At 35.5% G+C, this 20,841-nt stretch overlaps 1 protein-coding gene across 1 annotated transcript; it reads right to left on the bottom strand.

The window, feature by feature from the left end:
- Window positions 1-4,905: 4,905 nt before the first annotated feature.
- Window positions 4,906-20,627, bottom strand: LOC129226669 (membrane-associated transporter protein-like). Its single transcript, XM_054861299.1, has 5 exons — window positions 19,301-20,627; window positions 16,488-16,808; window positions 12,251-12,423; window positions 5,727-5,886; window positions 4,906-4,973 (listed from the first exon to the last, which is right to left on the bottom strand). Exons 1-5 carry the CDS (start codon window positions 20,625-20,627, stop codon window positions 4,906-4,908), a joined length of 2,049 nt encoding a protein of 682 aa, XP_054717274.1.
- Window positions 20,628-20,841: the final 214 nt, after the last annotated feature.

Below are 20,841 nucleotides of genomic sequence, written 5' to 3' on the forward strand. Positions count from 1 at the left end.
CCAAAGTTTTATATGTCAAAGCAGGTCATGAGAAGTGAACATTCTGAAATTTTTAGCCTTCAAAAAATTTTTTTTCACTCGTTAAAAATTCCCAAAGTTTGACGTTTTGCAGCGCTTTTTTAGAAAAATTCTAATAATCGCATTTCAGTGCGCTTTAGCTCTTTACAGAAACACCACCTCACGGGTAATGTTTATATTTATTGTTTGTACTGTATCTAGTGATGATGACTTCATAGTTATTTTGGTTCGGGGTTGTTGCTTTCTTCAGATAAGGGATCGCAAAGTACTGATTTTATCCGTTCTCGCGCAAGTTTAACCTGCGATATTTCCCCCAAAAAGCCACCCCCCGAAAAAAATGTAACATATACTGAAAGTTTATACTATAAAGAGAGTAAATGGCATAAAATTTGTTTGAGGTTTAATTTTTTTTTAGGAGAAAAATACCCTGATATTTTTCAAATTTTCAAAAATTGTGCTTTTTTGATCGCAATTAACTCCAAACAGCATCACTAGGAAAAAAAAAACCTTTTATATATTATGGTACCTGGCTATGTGTAAAACATCATGAAAAAGAAAGCAGCATGGGATCTCTTCTTGTTTTCCAGAAAATAATTTTTTTGTAGCTCATTTTATGCGTTTTCTCGTACGTAAAACGTGTGTCCAGTATGTGGATTAGATCTGTTAAAACTTAAAGGATGTAGTAAGAATGTATATATGTGTGTATAAAGAAAGAAAAAAAGACTAGCAATACTTTATTTTTCTGATTTTTACAAATTGATGGTATTTTAATTGCATGTAAATCAGATAACGATAAATTTATATTATATATATATATATATATATATATATATATATATATATATATATATATATATATATATATATATATATATGTATTGATTTATCGTATCAATTCCAAAATAATTCTTTCTTAATTATGTCCATAGCAATGGAAGAAATTTCATGAACAATACCTGCTTCAATTTCCTCTAAATGTCTATTTTCTATGTCACCTTCAAATACCTCTAAAAGGCTGTCGGTTCTTGATGAATCAGTATTATACGCTTGTTTTTCCTTTGTATATCGGCTAAAAGCAGCTTGAATTCGATTTTTTGTCAGATATTCGTTCGGTTGGAATCTTTTTATGTCTTCAATCATCTCTGTTCTCATTGCATGTTCTACAACAAAGGAGAAAACAAAGGAAACATTTTGGAAATCTCATGTGATGTGTGGGCTCTCCAAACTTGTAAAAGTACACGATTTTCATTGAAACAAAAAGAGTTTCTTTATGAAAAGTTCTTTTATGGTGAGAAAACCGGGAGAAAACAGACGCCCGACAGAGTAGAAGACATAAAAATATTCCAACCGAACGAATATCTGACAAAAAATCAAATTCAAGCTGTTTTTAGCCGATATACAAAGCAAGAAAAAGCGAATAATACTGATTTATCAAGAACTGAGAGCCTTTTAGAGGTATTTGAAGATGACATAGAAAATAGACATTTAGAGAAAAGTGAAGCAGATATTGTTCATGAAATTTCTTCCATTGCTGTGGACATAAATGAGAAAGAATTATTTTGGGATTGATACGATAAATCAATACATATATATATATATATATATATATATATATATATATATATATGATATCGATTTATCGTTTTCCGATTTACCTGCAATTAAAATACCATCAGTTTGTAAAAATCAGAAAAATAAAAGTATTGCTAGTCTTTTTCTCTTTTTCTATACACACATATATACATTCTTGCTACATCCTTTAAGTTTTAGCAGATCTAATCCGCATACTGGACACACGTTTTACGTACGAGAAAACGCATAAAATGAGGTACAAAAAAATTATTTTCTGGAAAACAAGAAGAGATCCCATGCTGCTTTCTTTTTCATGATGTTTTACACATAGCCAGGTACCATAATATATAAAAGGTTTTTTTTTCCTAGTGATGCTGTTTTGAGTTAATTGCAATCAAAAAAGCACAATTTTTGAAAATTTGAAAAATATCAGGGTATTTTTCACCTAAAAAAAAATTAAACCTCAAACAAATTTTGTGCCATTTACTCTCTTCATAGTATAAACTTTCAGTATATGTTACATTTTTTTCAGGGGGTGGCTTTTTGGGGTAAATAACGCAGGTTAAACTTGTGCGAGAACGGATAAAATCAGTACTTTGCGATCCCTTATCTGAAGAAAGCAACAACCCCCAACCAAAATAACTATGAAGTCATCATCACTAGATACAGTACAACCAATAAATATAAACATAACCGTGAGGTAGTGTTTCCGTAAAGAGCTATAGCGCACTGAAATGCGACTTTTAGAATTTTTCTAAAAAAGCGCTGCAAAACGTCAAACTTTGGGAATTTTTAACGAGTGAAAAAAAATTTTTGGAAGGCTAAAAATTTCAGAATGTTCACTTCTCATGACCTACTTTGACGTATAAAAAACTTAGGAAAATCAAAAATGGTCACTGCCAAAGTTTCTGTTTTTTGTCTGAATTTCAAAATAATGGCTCTTAAATCGAGGAAATGAAGGATAAAATACAACTTTTTTTTTGATCGCTGCCGGGTGTTTAGAAATGCTTTTTTCCACCGTATAAATCATTAAAAACATGATTTTTCAGGTTTTTTCCGTTGAAAAATGGGTTTTAACGGTCTTCACACATCTCCCTGGCAAGAAAAAATAGATTTTAATTCTAAACTACAACTTTTCATTCATTTTCCAAAGTTCAAAATGTAAAAACCTCCCTAAAACACCGAAAAATCGTTCCAGGTCCGAATTTCAGCTCGAGATCCTACCATTGTCCACAAGAATACTGTGCAATAGCGGCAAACAGCTTATTTTATATGAATTTTTATACGTATGCCTTAACCTTTATATGTGCCTTAACGTTTTTTAAACTGATATTGAACAGAATAATTGCAATATTTCTTTGACTGTTAAATGCGCTCTTTACCTATTTGTCTTTCTCCGAAACAAAAGACATTTATTTACTTCCTGGTAGCAACCAGGTACAATATGACTTTATCACTTATTTAAAATTATTACATTTAAACTTACAGGTTCTTAATCGTCTGCGGATTTCATGTTTGTTATTTTTCTTTCAGTTTTTATATTGGTAACAGCATAAAGATTATAGATAAATGTAATAACTTTAAAAAAAGTGATGAAGTCACATTGCAGCTGGTTGCACCAGGAAGTAAATAAAAAAAGTCTTATGTTTCGGAGAAATACAAATAGGTAATGAACGCATTAAATAGATTAATTAGATTGCAATTATTCTGTTCAATAGCAATTTTATGAAACGTTAAGACACATATTAAGGTTAATATATATATATATATATATATATATATATATATATATATATATATATATATATATATATATATATATATATATATATAGTATAAAATAAGCTGTTTGCCGCTATTGCACAGATGTATTCTCGTGGACAGTGGTAGGATCTGGAGCTAAAATTCGGATTTTGAGCGATTTTTCGGTGATTTAGGAAGGTAACCTTTTGAACTTTGGAAAATGAATGAAAAGTTGTAGTTTAGAATTAAAATGTATTTGTTCTTGCGCGGAAAATGTGTGAAGACCGTTAAAACCCATTTTTTTAACGGAGAAACCTGAAAAATCATGTTTTTATTGACTTATTCGGTGGAAAAAAGCTTTTTTTAAGCACCCGACAGGTGATCAAAAGTTGTGCTTTAGCATCCAGTTCCTCGATTTATACTAAGCATTGAGCCACATATCAGGAAAAAAGTATGGTCATACTTTTTAGTTTTCAAAATCGCGACTTGGGTCCATTCTGTGCTCTGCGGGGCTTACGGGGTTACGAAATTCAAAATTGTTGCACCAGTACGAAGTAGTTGAAGAATTTTGCCGAAATTTGAACTATAATAGAAGATCCTAGCTCTAAATATGTGAGTTCGGTGGATTTTTGCATACTGTGCGCCGTCAGTAACACCTTTTGGGGGAAAATATAGTGGTTAACAAAAGTTTGGAATTACATGTGTGCATAGAGTGATTTTTCAAATTATTCGAGGTTTTGTAGTGTGTTTTTGCGTATCACGGCATAACATTTGCATTCATTTTTGAATAGTAATGAAAAATATAAATGTCTTGTTTTTCTTACTTTGACGACCTGTCATTTTTCTGAAAGAGCGATAAGTTCCAATTTCATCTTCTGTATGGTCCCTTAAAGCTTTAAACTGGAATACCACCTTGAGTTTTGGTCGCACAAATATCATGTTTTTTGTGTTAGTAATAGTTTTCAATGGAAATTATTTCTCTAAATATTAATTATGGGATATAGGAACCGTATAAAAAGTTAAATTTCGTATTTTTTAACTCATTTTAATTTTTGCTTCAAACTTTCAACGTCTTCACTCTGCATCTGATTTTGAACATTTTTGCAATTAGAAGTATCCATCTAGGACTAACCGTTGCGAAACTAAAGGTCTTGCAGGTTAAAACGGAATACCCTGTATATGTACCTGTTTGGATATAAACGAATGATAAACAAAGCTGGAATATTTAAATTTCACTTATCAGCACATACATATTTTTAGTTATGGAATTGTAAACATACAGCTAGTGCAACTGCTGTATGTTTTGTTGAGTTTCTAAACAAAAACTGAAGAAACTCTGCAAAGAAGTTATTTTGCTTCACATTTCTTGCCAAAATTCATTAAATGAGCGATTTCAAGCATTCGCCCTTTACATCTGCTATGATATTCCTGCTAGGATTTTTTCTAACATGCACGCTCTTCTTCCAATGATCCGATGTAACTTTAAAACTTTCTTCAAAATAATATTCAGTCTTTTCTGTTTTACTTATTTTAATGTTGTGATCTGATAGGTCTTGTGGATAGAAATAAAGATTATACTCTCAAAGTATTATCTTTATTTCCCTTGGTAGTCTTGCTGACGTGATTAGGTTCGGAAGTAACTTGAAGGAAATAGCATAATCAATAGCTTGGGCATTCCTCCTTCCCTTCTTTTTTTGGTTTCAACAGCATCAGTTGTATACGAAGCTTGACAGTCTTTATCTGCATAAATGTTGATGTCTAGAGCTTTACATAGGAAGAAAAGGTGCTCAAAAACGTGTAAGATAGATTGATAAACGAGAAAACCACTAACACAGCCATGCATCTTGCCGCATTCTGCCGATTTTTTCGTAGCGAATCGTGATCCTCCAGCACCATATATCATGCTTTTTGATTTACAACTAGCATTTTACAAACAATTAATGGAAGGGGAAAGAAAAGGAGCTGTCGTTGTCGTATAATTCCTCATGTTGTAAAGTTAAAAAAACTACAACCTCCAAGCAAGAAAAATCCACCTTGCTGGTTACGGCTTGCAAAACATATTAATTCTGACTTCATTTGCTGTGAACTTCTTTACACAACTCCTTGCTATCACGAAATACTTTGCCATGCCAGATGTTGGTATCAATGATATAATTACAGAAACGCTGAATTCGTCATTAAAGTATGATTTAGTTTTTTAAAATGTTTTATGAATTGAAAAATATGAGTAAGTATTTTTCCGTTAGTGTTTTTTATAGTCCAATATCGCTGTTCCTGCTGAGCTTTCTGGAACTTTACTTGATTTTCTTCTAAAAACAAAATTATGAACTATCATCTTAGTTTACTTTATTTTGCATCGGGATATGTGACAAAAAATGCTGACACGGCTGCACATGCACTGGCTGCTGCAGAAGCACCTATTATTACAGCATTGGATCCGATTGCGTCAGCGATGCTCCCCAAAGTGAGTGAGACTATGAACTGAGAAAGCACCATCATACACGTGACAGCAGCAACATCAGTGCCCATGCCGCGTAGGGCGAACACTTCCATCTGTGGGAGGCAAAGCAGAAACTTAATTCATGTACATTTACGCATGGAAAATAAAATTGCGAGGTCCCCACGCTGAAATTATAGTGGGGACAAACCTAACCTGGCAGCGTGGTAATGCTATCTATCAATTATCAACGGGACCTCTAGCCCTCAAACAATGAAGGACTGCGTGCCAGAGGCCAGGCGCCTTGCCTTCAGAAGGCAACACAATAGATGGTGGTGCCATCTATGGACAGTTCGAGAATTTAGAACCAGGCCAGGAGCCTTTCTGGTCTGGCACCCCCAAAGATATCGTTTCACCTGGAAGACATTGTGATCACGAGCATATTTAACGTCGCCCAGTCACCATTAATGACGACAGCGGATCTTCGACCAGCGAGGATTGAACCCGAGACCCTCCAGCCCCAAGTCCAATGCCTTACCGATCAGGCCACCATGGCCTGTGGTAATGCTGTGATTAGGATATGTGTAACACTTACAATGCTGCCAGATGTCGGATTAGGTTTGCCCCAACTATAGTATGTTTTGGTTAAGGCTGCCGTTCGGAATTTTCTCAAAACACAGGGTTGCGCTCATAAATGTCTCAAGATCTAAGCATAAAACCCAAGATCATATAACTAATAATAATTCTTGAAGTTTATTCACCTTTTTGCAATTGTAGCTGATGAATTTTGAAAACCATAAAGTTAAAAATCTCTACATAGTACAAAATGAAGTCTCTAAAAAAGTGTTTGTTTGTGTAAGCGCGCAAAACTCCAGAATTACCCGGCCGATTTCGCAGAAATTTTCACAGTATCTTTCTTTCAGCACCGGAAAAGTTTGCAGACCAGTTCGAAAAAAAAAAACTGATGAATAGTTCTTTTTTTTAATTCCAATTTAGGCCCAATTTTCACATTAATTCCCAAATATGGGGGTGAAAAATTACTTGCACACATATTAACATTACATATCGTAGGAAAGGGTAGAATTTTTCGCGTCCTATGCAATTTGTTTCTATGTTCTACCTTAATTACGGGGGGAGTTATTGCGTTTTTAGCTCGAATTTTTTTTAGGCTTAGCTGAAATTTAGGCACTACTTTCTTCATTACATATATCACTAAAAAGTAAAGAAATTGTCCGACAGTTTTCTTTTTGACACCATTGGAAAAGCGACATTTTTTACTTTAGATCTATCGCGTCCTATGGTAGAAAAACTAAACTTCTATCTCCAAAGGAAAAAAAGTTACGAGCCTTTTTAAATCAATTTTGGAAGATCTCATCTGCATTCAAGTTGTTAACCATTTTATTTTCGCGTTTCCAAGGTTCGCAGCCGTTACTCCTAGCTACATACTTCCAATTTCAAAAATTTACAAAATCATATTTAGAGTTAAGGTGTTGAAAATTTGAAGCTAAAATAAAATTAGTCAAATACAAAATTTAACTTTTTATACGGGCCCTAGGTCTTCTAACTTATGTTTAGGGAAATAATCTGCGGTCAATAACACTTTTTGGGTGAAAATATAGCGGCTAACAAGGGTTTAAAATTATATGTGTGCATAGAGTGCGGTTTTTCAAATTGCTCGAGGTTTTGTAGTGTGCTTTTGCGCATCGTGGCATAACAGTTGCATTTATTTTGGAAAAGCAATGAAAAATATAAATATATATTATTTTTACTTCCACACTCTCATTCCTCTGAAAGAGCGATACGTTCCAATCTCATCTTCTGTATATAGTCCCTTAAAACTTTGAACTCGAATATCTCCTCGAGTTTTAGTCGCGCAGGTGTCAAGTTTTTTTGTGTTAGTAATATTTTTCAATGAAGATTATTTCCCTAAATATAAGTAAGGGGACATAAGATCCGTATAAAAAGTTAAGTTTTGTATTTTTTGACTCATTTTTATTTTTGCTTCAAACTTTCACTATCTTCACTCTGTATCTGATTTTGAACATTTTTGAATTGGATGTATGTATCTAGGATTAACGGTTGCGAAAATAAAGGTATTTACAGGTTAAAGCCCGAACACCCTGTACATATAGGGGAAAAAACAACAACAACAGGTTTTATTAATATAATATTTTGATTCAATTGTAGTTAGTTGAGAAATTGTGTTAAGATGACGATATTAAGCTTTAAAAACATTTTGTCGCTTTAGGATGTGAATTAAAAATTTGATACTTGTACCCACGACTTCCCTAAATTGTTACCTAAGTTTAAGGAAAAACAATTGAAACTCTGGTGTCTTCTTTTGAAATATGAAAAATATGTCGTCAAAAAGCGAAAAGTTTTTCGTTATCTTACCCCACCTTGTAAAATGACAAACAGCTAAAGGTAAACATTAAGAGAGAAAAATGAGACTAAAAATACGTCCGAACAGATTAAATTGGTTGGACCAGAATGTTCTCCCGTCCAAAACCCTTAACCACATGTTCGTAAGCATGCTAAGTCCACTTATCTCCCAAGCAATCAGTTCCGCAGTTGTAATAAGCTCAACTGGATGGTTCTGATGTAAAAATTCTTTTAGATTAATTTTCCACTATTAAAAGGGCTTTTCTTACTTTAATGTTTAGCTGTTTAAAAAGAAAAAAATAGAATTTGATCACTTATGAGTTTGTTTGAAAAATTACTTGTGACATTTGTTTTTTTTTTACCAACTAAAATTGTTAAAAAAATTACAACCTCAAGCAAGAAAAATCCACCTTGCTGGTTACAGCTTGCAAAACATATCAATTCTGACTTAATTTGCAGTGAACTTCTTTACACAACTCCTTACTATCACGAAATACTTTGCCAGATGTTGGTATCAATCATATAACTACAGAAACGCTGGATTCGTCATCAAAGTATGATTTAGTTTTTAAAAATGTTTTATGATTTAAAAAATATGAGTACATAAGTATTTTTCCGTTAGTGTTTTAGATGATTATTAAGATACTAGAACAGTAGTGAACTTCTTTACACAACTCCTTGCTATCACGAAGTACTTTGCCAGATGTTGGTATCATCAGTGATATAATTACAGAAACGCTGAATTCGTCATCTCATTTGCCCTATATATGGAAATATACATTTCCATTCAGGGTTAGACAAGTGTAGATGAAATATATAGTATGCTTCTGACGGAGTACGTGCTTGTAAAATTCGTGGATCCGTAAGTCCTGAGGTCGGTCGCTAGTAGTTAACCTTGTGTGCAGCATACTGAAGACCCTCCGCTTCCTTGCCAAGAATCATGCCATAGAAGTTATAGTGACCCACTTTCCACGGCTTGCCGTGGCACTTAAACCTGATAAACCAATCAAACTGGGAGGTGCGGAGTTGCTGGGGCGCCAAGTATGAGTCATTCCATGTCAAGTGACCTAAGGGTCCCCACTCGACCATCTCCGATTTGGATGAAATTTCATAAAGGTGTAGACCTGTCATTGAAACTAGCCCATGCAAATTTTCAGCTTCCTAGATCCAAATCTTGAGGATCTAGAATCTCCGAAAAATGTGATCCAAAATGGCGGATCAGCTCTAAGAGCCAAATTGCCAAGTTTAGAGTAAGTTTACAGAAAATTTTATCACTCTGGAAGCCTGAAAATTTAGGCACTTAAAGTATGTTTGGTCGTTAATATATTCATGGATTTTTGTGAAATTGAGATTGTTAGATTTTGGTTAGCATGTGCGTAAACTTGTGAAAAAGCGCGATGGAGAAATTTTTTCTTGGATTTTAGGTAGACATAAAATGAGGCAGTGAGAAGCAAAGAGATGTAAGTCGACATTTTCAAGTTTTGAGTAAAACACGTATAAAAATAACTTCCTAGGTAGGTTTTCATTGAATTTTTTTTTCTAAATTTTGCTGTACAGCAGCACCTACCAGAGTTACTAGTACTATCTCTTGCTCGAAGACAGAGGAGAAGTTCCCTACTATTTGTACTGGTTATCTCCAAATTTTTAACTCTGCCATTTGCATCCCTTTGCTTCTCATTGCCTCAAATGTGAACAAAAATGATGCAAAAACTCGTGCTTTGTGATTCCATTGTAAAAATACTTGTTTTTAATGGGTTACAGTTGTAGAGCTTAAATATCTATTTTCTAAAAGATATTGTCATCCAAAGTTGCTATCAAAACCGTTCAAGTGAAAAATAGTCTAATTTCGAAGCGCTATTAGCTCAAGTTTGTCACCTCGCATCTTCTTTTCGTTAAAACCATTAGAAAAAAAGAATAAATTTTTTCCTTTCAAAATAAGTTTTTTCTTCGATGGTGTCCTTTCGTTTAACGATAAAAAAAAATGAACTCGAATTTATATCTCGGTAACGAATCGCCATGTTTAAGAGCAGGTTTAATTTTATCACACTAGAAGCCTGAAGTTTTAGGGGCTCAAAGTACTTTTTGTTGTTAATACGTTTCAGTATTTTTATAAATTTGAGTTCATTAACTTTTGTGTAGCATGCATGCAAAGTCGCAAGAAAAACGCAATGGAGAAACTTTTTCCTGGATTTTAAAATCTGATAAATTTTGAGCAAAAATGATTCCAATGATCATACTTTGTAAGTCTACTTTCAATATACATGTTTTTAATCGATAATAGTAGTTGAGCGTAAATATTGATTTTCTAAAAGATATTGGCATCCAAAGTGACTATCAAAATGGGTCACTCGCAATTAGTCTACTTTCAATGCGCTGTAGCTCAAGTCAGTTTACGCCTTCTTTTCGTTAGTACAATTACAAAGAACATATTTTTTCCTATAAAAAGTTTTTCTTACCGATGGTGTTCTTTCAGATAAGTGTAAGAAAAAAAAAAAAGGAACTTAAAATATTGTTTGTAGTTAGCGAGAAATTTGGTTGCTTAATTCTCTTTTAAAAATTTCTTTTGCAATTAAATATGATAGAAATAGAAAAATATCCTGTTCTGGAAGCAGACTGATACATCAGACAAAAAAAAAAGAAAAAAAAAATTCCTTTTTCTATCATATTTTATTTGCAAAGTATCTTTTTAAAAGATAAATAAAAACAATTTCTCACTCATAACAGTCGCAAAATCACTATTAGTCGGTTTCCACGCCATTCAACGTTCTTTATTGATTGTAGAACGAGATTTTCTCGCTAACGAGAAATAGTATTTAAAGCTCATTTTTTACGCTTATCTGAAAGAACACCGTCGTAAAGAAAAATTATTTTTATAGAAAAAAATATGATCTTTCTAATGGTACCAACGAAAAGAAGATGCAAGGTGACAAATTTGAGCTACAGCGCATTAAAAATAGGCTATTTTCCATGTGAACGATGTTGACAGCCACTTTGGATGCCAATATCTTTTAGAAAATCAATATTTATGCTCTGCAACTATAACACATCAAAAACATGTATATTGACAATATAATTACGAAATACGAGTTTTCGAATAATTTTTGTTCAGAATTAATGACATTCTGAAATCCAGGAAAAAATTACACAAAAGTTAATGAACTCAAATTCATAAAAAACACTAAAACGAATTGACAGCCAAAAGTACTTAGAGCTCCTAAAATTTCAGGCTTCCTGTATAATAAGATTTTTTGCAACCTGCTCTTAAACATGGCATATCGTTACGACAGACAGAATTTCGAGCTCTTTTTTTATCCTTAAACGAAAGAACACCATCAAAGAAAACACTTATTTTGAAAGGAAAAAACCTGTTCTTTGTAATGGTTTTAATGAAAAGAAAATGCGAGGTGACAAACTTGAGCTATAGCGCTTTGAAAATTGGCTAATTTTTACTTGAACAGTTTTGATAGCCATTTTGGATGACAATGTCTTTTAGAAAATAGATGTTTAAGCTCTGCAACTGTAACGCATTAAAAACAAGTATTTTTACAATAGAATCCCGAAACACGAGCGTTTGAATTATTCGTATTGAGATTTTATGACAACCTAAAATGCAGGAAAAATTTTCCCCATTGCGCTTTTTCACAAGTTTACGCGCATGTTACACAAATTCTAACGAGCTCAAATTCACAAAAATACTTGAATATGTTAACGGCCAAGCGAACGAAATTTCAACTTTCCAGTGTGATAAAATTTTCTGTAAACTTACTCTAAACTTGGCAATTTGGCACAAAAAGCTGATCCGCCATTTTGGATCACATTTTTCGGAGATCCTAAGTCCTCAGGATTTGGATCTAGGAAGCTGAAAATTTGCGTAGGTTAGTTTCAAAGGCATCTCTACACCTCAAAAAAAATTTCATCTAAATCGGAGATGGTCGAGTGGGGACGATTTGAAAAATTAGGTCAGTTGACGTGGAACGATTCGTATAGATCTTGTATTGCTCTTTTGCTCATCGTTATACAACGAACTTGATTATCAAAACCATTTAGGTATGTAGGCATAAAAAATAATTCTGTAAAACAATTTCAAGTTTTACTTACCCCACTGCTGTGATATCGGGCGACTAACAAATAAGGTATAGTGAAAGCTGTTCCGTATATGATGCCACTCCCTGATGAGAAAATGATTGCTGCTACGCGGTTCTTGGATGCTACCGTAATAATGAAGCCAATGCACGCAACAATATGTCCACCAATATACACTAGCTTTATGCCTGCAATTGAAGTCATTTATGTTATGTATAAGTTTATAACAGTGAAAAGCTTTGTATGATTCTTTTTAGCACTATTCTCTCCCATAAGTATCTTTGGAACTCTGTCTGTTTGTCTATAATCTCATCTCCCCAAGAACGGAAGCGAGGTGAGAGTTAAACAAGATACTGAAAAATTCGTAATATTTCGGGGAATCTCGATCGCCCTGTATCACCTTTGTACTACTTTAATTAGCAGAGATATTAGTTAAAACGAAAGTCCATAACGACTTTTCCCCCGCTCGGAAGGTGCGGAAAGCAGCTGACGGCTTGCCAATAATTCCTGGTTCGATCGAAAGGATGGATTAACTTGAGGCAGAAGAAAAGTTGGCCACCGAGACCTCTGGTTCGAAAGTAAGTGGATTAAATGAGATGCGCGGTTTTATGCGTAGCAGCAAGAAGGGAATTAATTGATGCATACTGCTGATTGATTAATGTACTGCAACAGGCGGGTTGAGCAAGCCGCCGTAGGAGAAGTGGCCGAGACGGGCTATGTAGGTGGATAATCTAGCCGCCTCGGTGGTTAAGTCTATTATTCAGTTTTATTTCTTTCTGATATTTGATGCTAACCACGAAACCAGTGAAATAATGAAATAAAATTAAATAAGTAACTATTGAAAGAGTGTAGTAAAACATGTTTCTAGTCGCATAAATTACACTGCTCGACATTGAAAATGCAACACCAAGAAGGAGTGATCAGAAAGTGATGAAAAAAGACAGAGACAGCAAGGAATAATAAATGATCTTAATTTCAAAATGATAGGCAGAATACAGAGCGAGAACGGCGTTGGCTCAGTAGGATGTAGGACCACTGCGGACAGCGATACACGAAGTAACACGTCTAGGCATAGAGTCAATAAGGGAGCGGATGGTGTCCAGAGGGATGGCTCTCCATTCGCTTTCAACCATTTTCCACAGTTCGTCATCTGAACGAGGCAGGGACAGAGGCTGCCAACGGCTTCCAATCACATCCCACACAAGTTCGATTGGTGACAGGTCGGGAGAGTATGGTGGCCAGGGAAGCATCTGTGTGCCTTGGAGAGCATGTTGGCAAATGCGAGCACTGTGTGGTCGGGCGTTATCCTGCTGAAAAATTGCATTAGGTAGCCCTTGAAGGTAAGGGATTGCCACCGACCGCAGCACATTATCCAAGTATCGTTGGGCCGTCATAGTCCCTGAATGCGAACTAGAGGTGATATGGAACTGTGCGCAATTGCGCCCCAAACCATTATGCCATGTTGTCGTGCGGTGGGACGTTCCACAGTTACTGCCGGATTAGATCTGTCTCCACGTCAACGCCACACACGTATGCGGCGACAATCACTGAATAAACAGAAGCGGGATTCATCTGAGAACACGACATTTCGCCCTTCTGTCATCCACGTCGCTCTAGTCCAGCACCATACTAAACTTTGCTGACTATGTTGTGGGGTCAATGGCAGTCTTCTTAGCGGACGCCGTGATTGCAGACCATGTGCGACCAAACGTCGGGAAATGGTTCTGGTTGACACGGGAGCATTCCGGGTGTCTTGCGCCTGTTGCAGAATCGAGGAACAAGTGACTTGTGGGTCTGCCACAGCTTGTCGGTGGATGCGTCGATCCACGCGTTCTGATGTCACTCTGGCTGCCCCTGCACGCCTTAATATTACCACATTTCGTTGTTCCAACCATCTTCGGCACAACGATGCACCGTGCACTCATCCATGTGGGTATCAGCTCCGATTTGACGTACGGACCAACCTCCCCTTCTCAGTCCGACTTATATCTTACTTCACGTGCGTCGGAGAGCTGCGCATTTCACATCATTTTCATAACTCAGTGATGTACGGCTACTCTAAAATTTGCATAAATTTCTGAACACTATTTCTCGGTGTTGCATTTTTAATGTCGAGCAGTGTATTTGCCCTCGTGTTAACGTTTTTCAAATATGGCTTTATGTTTGCCATATTTAAAAAAAAAGTTGCCAGATTTAGCGATTTTCGTTGGGTAATGGAAGAAATCTCTCACGCGCTTTGTAAATGTCTTTCCACATGATAAGACAATTTAGTGCTTTGCTTAAAATTTCGGCAGACATTTAGACCTTATATCTCGATATCACGGAGATGCGGGGAAGTACTTGTTGCGTCAAATGAATGTCTCAGCCCCTCATGCTCTTAAAACAATTTTTATTATTACACCATTCGTGTGGTTCCCTGGTGAGTATTAATGCGCATTTGTTGCGAAAAATGTTGCTTCAGAAAGCTTTTTAATTTCGAATTTAAGGTTTTTCTAATTTCTTCTCAATGTTACATAATAAAATGCAGTCGGTAAGGACCTGTAAGGTAGTTAAGGGCATATTTTAAACATTGGGATTCAAAAATATGCGTTATGAAAATGTCGGTATTGTTATAACGTACATTTCACAATCATTTTAGCAAACGTTTAGTTTGAGAGGAATCTTCTCAAGTGCTAAAATCTTTCATCATTTTCATAAATTTTACTTCAATATTTTTAGCGTTACTATTTGTTACTGCTACATCCCTTTCTTCCTAAAATATTTTATGAATTTCTAAAGCAATTTTAGTGGTAATACTCCAACTCTTCTTTTCCTTAAAATATTTTAATGAATTTCGTATAGAGTGATATTATTTATGGCAATACACACTCCATCCCCTTTTCTACTAATCTATTACGAATTCATACGGAATATTGTAGTTTTTTTTCCTTTAAAGCTTTTGTGAATTTCAGATCTGATATGGTTTGCAACAATATTTCATCCTTATTCTCAAAATGTTTTATTTTATGAGTTCCTGATGAGATTTAAGGTTATACTGTATACTGAAGAGTCTCGAGAACTCGGTACTCGATAACCCGTTCGATTCTTGAAAACTCGGCCACATTCTGGCCGGATGAGGCCCTGTTCATTTATAGGCCGTCCATCCCGTTTAATGACGGGACGGACTGCCGACGAAAACAGAGTAGCATTCACATACAGTCACCGTACATCAATCAGGTAGCTGAATTCACCCACCACAGAGAAGAGCGAGCTGCTTGGCGGAAACCAACGAAATACTGTCCTACTTTTGACGACAGTCAGATATCTATGTTCTTCTGATCGAAACCGGTCTCATCCAAGACGGCCTGCTGTCATGGCAACCAGCAAAGAAAACCTGTTTCGGGTGGAAAAAATCGGTGCGGACGTAACGGAGGGCCGATAAGTGAACAGCCCTTGAGAAAACCCAGCGCGAAAAACCTGATGCACGTTTATTCGCATAAACCCAGCATTTTCACTAACTCTGCCACTTTTCGGTCCACATAAGCTCGGGTTTTCCGAATTTTACTGTATACTCCCAGCTTTTCTTTTCCTCAAAATATTTTATGATTGTTTTATATGAAATACTTCATTCTTTATGGCACAAAATCAATTTTATGGTGGCACTTTATACCTTTTTCTTAAAATCGTTCATGACTTTATACGATGTTTGATAACACTTTGTTTCTTATTTTTAGTAAAGTATTTTAGAAATTTCTGATATTGTATGAGGCAGTGAGAAGCAAAGGGATGTAAGTGCCAAAACTAAAAATTTGGAGATAAACCAGTACAAATAGTAGGTGAACCTCTCCTCTGTTTTGGGCAGGAGATTGTTAGCTCTGGTAGGTGCTGCTACACAGCATAATTTAAAAAACATTTCAAGGACCTAATCTGTAATCATTAAACATGTTTTACTTAAAACTTTTAACTGTCCACTTATATCCCTTTGCTTCTCACTGCCTCAAAAATGTCCAAAGGAAACAAAACTAACTGAGAATTTCTTCAAAGAAAACCTTTCAAAAAAAAAAAGAAAGGGGGGAGGGAGAAACTGAGCTACTTTCGGTGTGAATGATTATACAGTGAAATTCCGTTACTACAAATAGCAATACAATAAAGTTCCCGTTACAAGGAACAAAGTTTGCGATTGAGTTCGTTGTTTCGGGATTTCACTGTATTATTACTGAATTAAAAAAAATCGCAATTAAACTATTAATAAATAACGTGTTGAATAACTTACCAAACTTTTTGATAAGCTTTCCAATGAAGAGAGAATAGATGGCACAGAAGAGGGACGAAAACGCCATCCCCCAACAGCCGAAACGAACTCCATCCTTGAAAAGTATGTACTCGGGAGAATTCTGTGGCGCGTGGGGATCGCCGCCGAAAACATATTCGCCCATGAAATCGGTGAAATACAAGCAATATGACACAGAAGTCATCCACGTGAAGAAATTCACCAAACATAGACGGAAAAGTGCTTTTGGCATTCGTACTATCGATTTCAAATGTTGTGTCAGGGAGATGTCCTCGGAGCTTGGTGGCAACCCTTCCTCTATACCTGAAAATAATTCACATGAAAACATAGATATTTATGTAAGAATTTATGTAATTAATGGTGAAACTTCAAACTGCTTTATCTTGGTTCGACAGCATCCTCAAGTTAATTTAATGATAGTTAAAGTCCGGATTGAATACACCAAAAAAAAAAAAAAAAAAAAAAAATCATCAAAAAATGTGTGCAAATATACATTAAAAATACTTAAAATAAGTTCTAAAAATTATATAACATATTGTTGTTGGCGTGTGCCAGCGCCAGCTAAGCCGGTAATTTATGCGCTGCTTCAATTTTCTAACTGTACCGTAATTTGTAAGAAGTCCGACTTCCACAGTATACACATGTCATAAGGACCCGTTTATAGGGTAAGTAACCATTCATAACACAACACCACATTCTCACAAAGAAAGTACAAGGAGAGGAGAGAGAAAGTACAACTCGACGTTAAATCCCGGTTATCACAAATTTGCCATTTCAACTGCGCTTGCGCGCAAACTTTGCTGATTTCAAAAATCTTGCTAAAATTAATTACAAACATTTTAAATTTGTTAATAAATATGAGATAGCAAGAGATAAAAATTCGAAATCACAAAGCTTTCTCTGATTTAGTTTTTAGGCCTCGGTAAAGATTGAATTTTGCGTCTTAATTATTAATGGATTCGGAGTCTGATTTTTCTATTAAACAAAGACCTTATTCATGGCCAAATTTTTAACTTCAGAAGAGTACTAAAACTGCAGCATTACTTCTAATACAAACCATGAATCTGAATAAAAATGTATAATACTAAGCTGTTTACGCCTAACGTAAAATATCCGCAAAAGACAGATATCTGTCCATCATTACCTTTTTAAACTACAGTTTTTAGGAATGAATTATAGCCTAAGTTGCTCCCTGACAATGTAGCTATCTATGGTGAAAAAATGGTTGAAATCGGTCCGGTAGTTTTGAAGATTACCCTGGACATACATACACGCAGAAGTAGCCATTTATGTATAAAGATAAATATTTCCAAATCAATAAATATTGAAGGGTCATTTTTCTCTTTACATTATAAAGATTATCAGTTATTCATATAATACATCGCGAAATCACTGTGAAAATATTCTAATCGCAATTATTAATTTGCTGTATAACACTAAAACAAGCAACACGAAATCTTAAAGCAGAAAGCCCAAAAAGGCTAAGTCTGCGCGCAAGCGCAGTTGAAATGGCAAATTTGTGATAACCGGGATTTAACGTCTAGTGAAAGTACATCCATGCCTGAGCCGGGATTCGAACCCGGGATTTCTCCGTCGCAGTCAGACTTCTCTGACCACTAGATAAGACGGGTGCCAAATAATAAATTAAAAAAAAAAATTTTAATTTTAAAAACTGTTTTTATAATCTTGGTTCGATCTAAAAGGTATGAACTTGAAAATCTTCAGATTTTTTTCACTCCCTACTAAGAAATAGCATTTAGACTTTCTCAAGAATCTGCGATGTGCGTCGCACTGTTTCTGCTACCACGTGTGTCATTATAGATGGATCATTTTCACGAGAATGATGCACATCATTAGAGATACACCAATAAGTATACTGGCCAATTACCGATTAAGAGGCAGAAGATAATCGGTGGATAACGATTTATCGGCTGCCGATTGATTACAATGATAATGATTTTTAATACTGCAATTTTTCGGTTACCCATCACAGACTCTTTGAGGTCTCCGTGATTTCAGCCAGAAAGTGGCATCATAGACTGACGTCTCCGAGACTCCTATCACTTAAAGTGTCTGAATATAGAATGGTTACTCCGAGATGTCAGTCATTTAAAGCGCCATTATAGACTGACGTCTCTGAGACGTCCTTCATTTCACGCACCACTACGGAATGTTTAACGTCTCCGAAACGTCATTGCATGTTAACGGGTTAAAATAACTCTGCATAACTAAGGAGGTACTAATCAAAACCACTCATGAGATTGATTTAGTCTTATTAATATTCTTAAGGAAAAACTTTCAAATATAGGACAACCAATAAACCAGTAGTTAAATTTTTAAATTAGGATAAATATTTATTTAATTGGATTTTCTGGACATGTTTTCCTTTGAATAAAATCATAATGATCATGCTTGTTTTTGAACAAATTAAGAACTTGAAAACATTCAGACTTACTTCATAACCTCAACAGCAAGTAGCACGAAACTTGACAGTGCAGATCAGCTCCAGGTCAAGTGACCAAAATAAAGATCTCCTATCGGCCAAATTTTTAGATTGAAACAAGCCTATGGACAATATTTAATTCAGGTCTCTAAGTTTTAAAACAGAATTTAAATCTAAAATTAATTTCTTTTACTGAAACTAACAATACAGTGTTGTAGGAACCATCCTTTAATGTTTGAATCAACTGCTAACTTAATTTTTATTGAAATAGGACATTTGTGGTTTTGATTGATACCTCCTCAACTGTTTTCTCTTCTGTGAGATAGGCTAATGTAACTTGGTGTTTGCTTACTTGTTATTGAATCAACTGCTCCAAGACAATCACCATTCCTTTCTGCTACTGCATCCACTTGAGAGAACATGATCGTTTCTTTTTGAGTTTTGCCTACGTTATTCATTTCGGTGTCATATTGTACTGGAGTGTCCGAATATCTCTCCTTATATTCTTTATGAGTTTCTGGATTTTTAAAGACCGAAAGTGGTAATTCGGGAAAGACACATAGTGATGTAACCAGGAAAACGAGGAAAACAACGGTGATGATAGCGAACACGACGATTACTTGTCCTTCCAGAATATTTCCAAACACAGGGACATCCCACTCAATTGCTCCTATGACGTAACCTAAACCAGCCCCGAGACCAGCCATCAGGCTGAAAACACTAAGCCCCGTAGCATGATCTGTTGGTAAACTCACATCAAGCATATACGCTCTGCAGGGAGATTGGCAAATATCACAGCAGGAGTCCACGAGGATTGTCCCTAGCACTGTGAATACAATGCTCCTGGCTAATAATGTGCTATCAGAAGTAGATTCTGTGAAATTATCAGTCTTAGAGCTTATGTTAATGTTATCAAGTGCTTCAGGCAATGGGAATTGTTTAAAGGATGGTTTCTCAGTTAAAAGCTCTTCAAAATTCTTTTTGTTGAAGAAGTTTGTTCTTGATGCTTCATAGTTATGTGTGTTGGATGTATGAAAATTTAGCAAATTATGAAATACGTGAGTTCTTTCAGATGGAATGAGTTCATCACCATCGACTTTGTTGCTGTTATTTAGTTGTATGTCTTTTGAAGATGGCACGTCCCCTAGTGCGATGCCAATTTGCCTACCGTATGGCACCAGGAGTAAACCAATCAGAATGCACGCAGACAGTCCTATAATAAACGGCCGCCGGCGTCCAATTCTTGAAGAACAGACGTCACTTATTGAACCTAAAATCGGAGTTAGCAAGAACGCTATAAACGGACTTAAGCACCAAATCATAGTTACGAATTTGATTTCCATCCCCAGACTTAGAAGCAATGGCGTAACGAACGCTGTCTCTGCTGCATAACAAAACTCAATACCACATACCGTAGCACTCAGAAGAATTAGTTCCCACAAACTCTTCCGGCGGAAGATATAGGCATACTTTTTCGGGATGTGCTTTGTTGGTACAGTTTTCGGATGCTTGAAACACCTAGCCGTAGCAGAGCTGGCACAGAATTTGACTCCATTCCAGAAATCTTCTAGGATATTTAGGCAAGAGTTTTCTTTTATGTATTCAAAGGATTCTTTGGATTTGTTCCTGATGCTGTGTAATGTTACTATTGATCGTACATGTGAAGACTGCTTCTTCATTTTAGTACCTGAAATTGAAAAATACAATAAGTGACGTTTTGTATTGCTGCTGGAAGGAAAGAATATTTATTACATATGTGCCTTAAAATGGCAAAACTTCTTACATTGCACTGCTGTGTTTCATCTAAGACATTTTACAAAGCAGCTCCTTTGATCAACCTTTTTCAACTAAGTTCACAAGTCTGAATATGGGAGGTAAAGAGCACTATTTCGA

The sequence above is a fragment of the Uloborus diversus genome, chromosome 7 (assembly GCF_026930045.1).
Source record: "Uloborus diversus isolate 005 chromosome 7, Udiv.v.3.1, whole genome shotgun sequence".
Lineage (NCBI taxonomy): Eukaryota > Metazoa > Arthropoda > Arachnida > Araneae > Uloboridae > Uloborus > Uloborus diversus.

Excerpts from the sequence above, each read along its gene's own strand:
- LOC129226669 (XM_054861299.1), bottom strand. The coding sequence starts at position 20,627 with ATGAAGAAGCAGTCTTCACATGTACGATCAATAGTAACATTACACAGC. Across the intron at positions 5,887-12,250 it reads CCCGATATCACAGCAGTGGG|ATGGAAGTGTTCGCCCTACG; the intron begins GTAAGTAAAACT and ends TGCCTCCCACAG. Across the intron at positions 4,974-5,726 it reads TTCTGCAGCAGCCAGTGCAT|TTACTTCCGAACCTAATCAC; the intron begins GTGCAGCCGTGT and ends ATTTCCTTCAAG.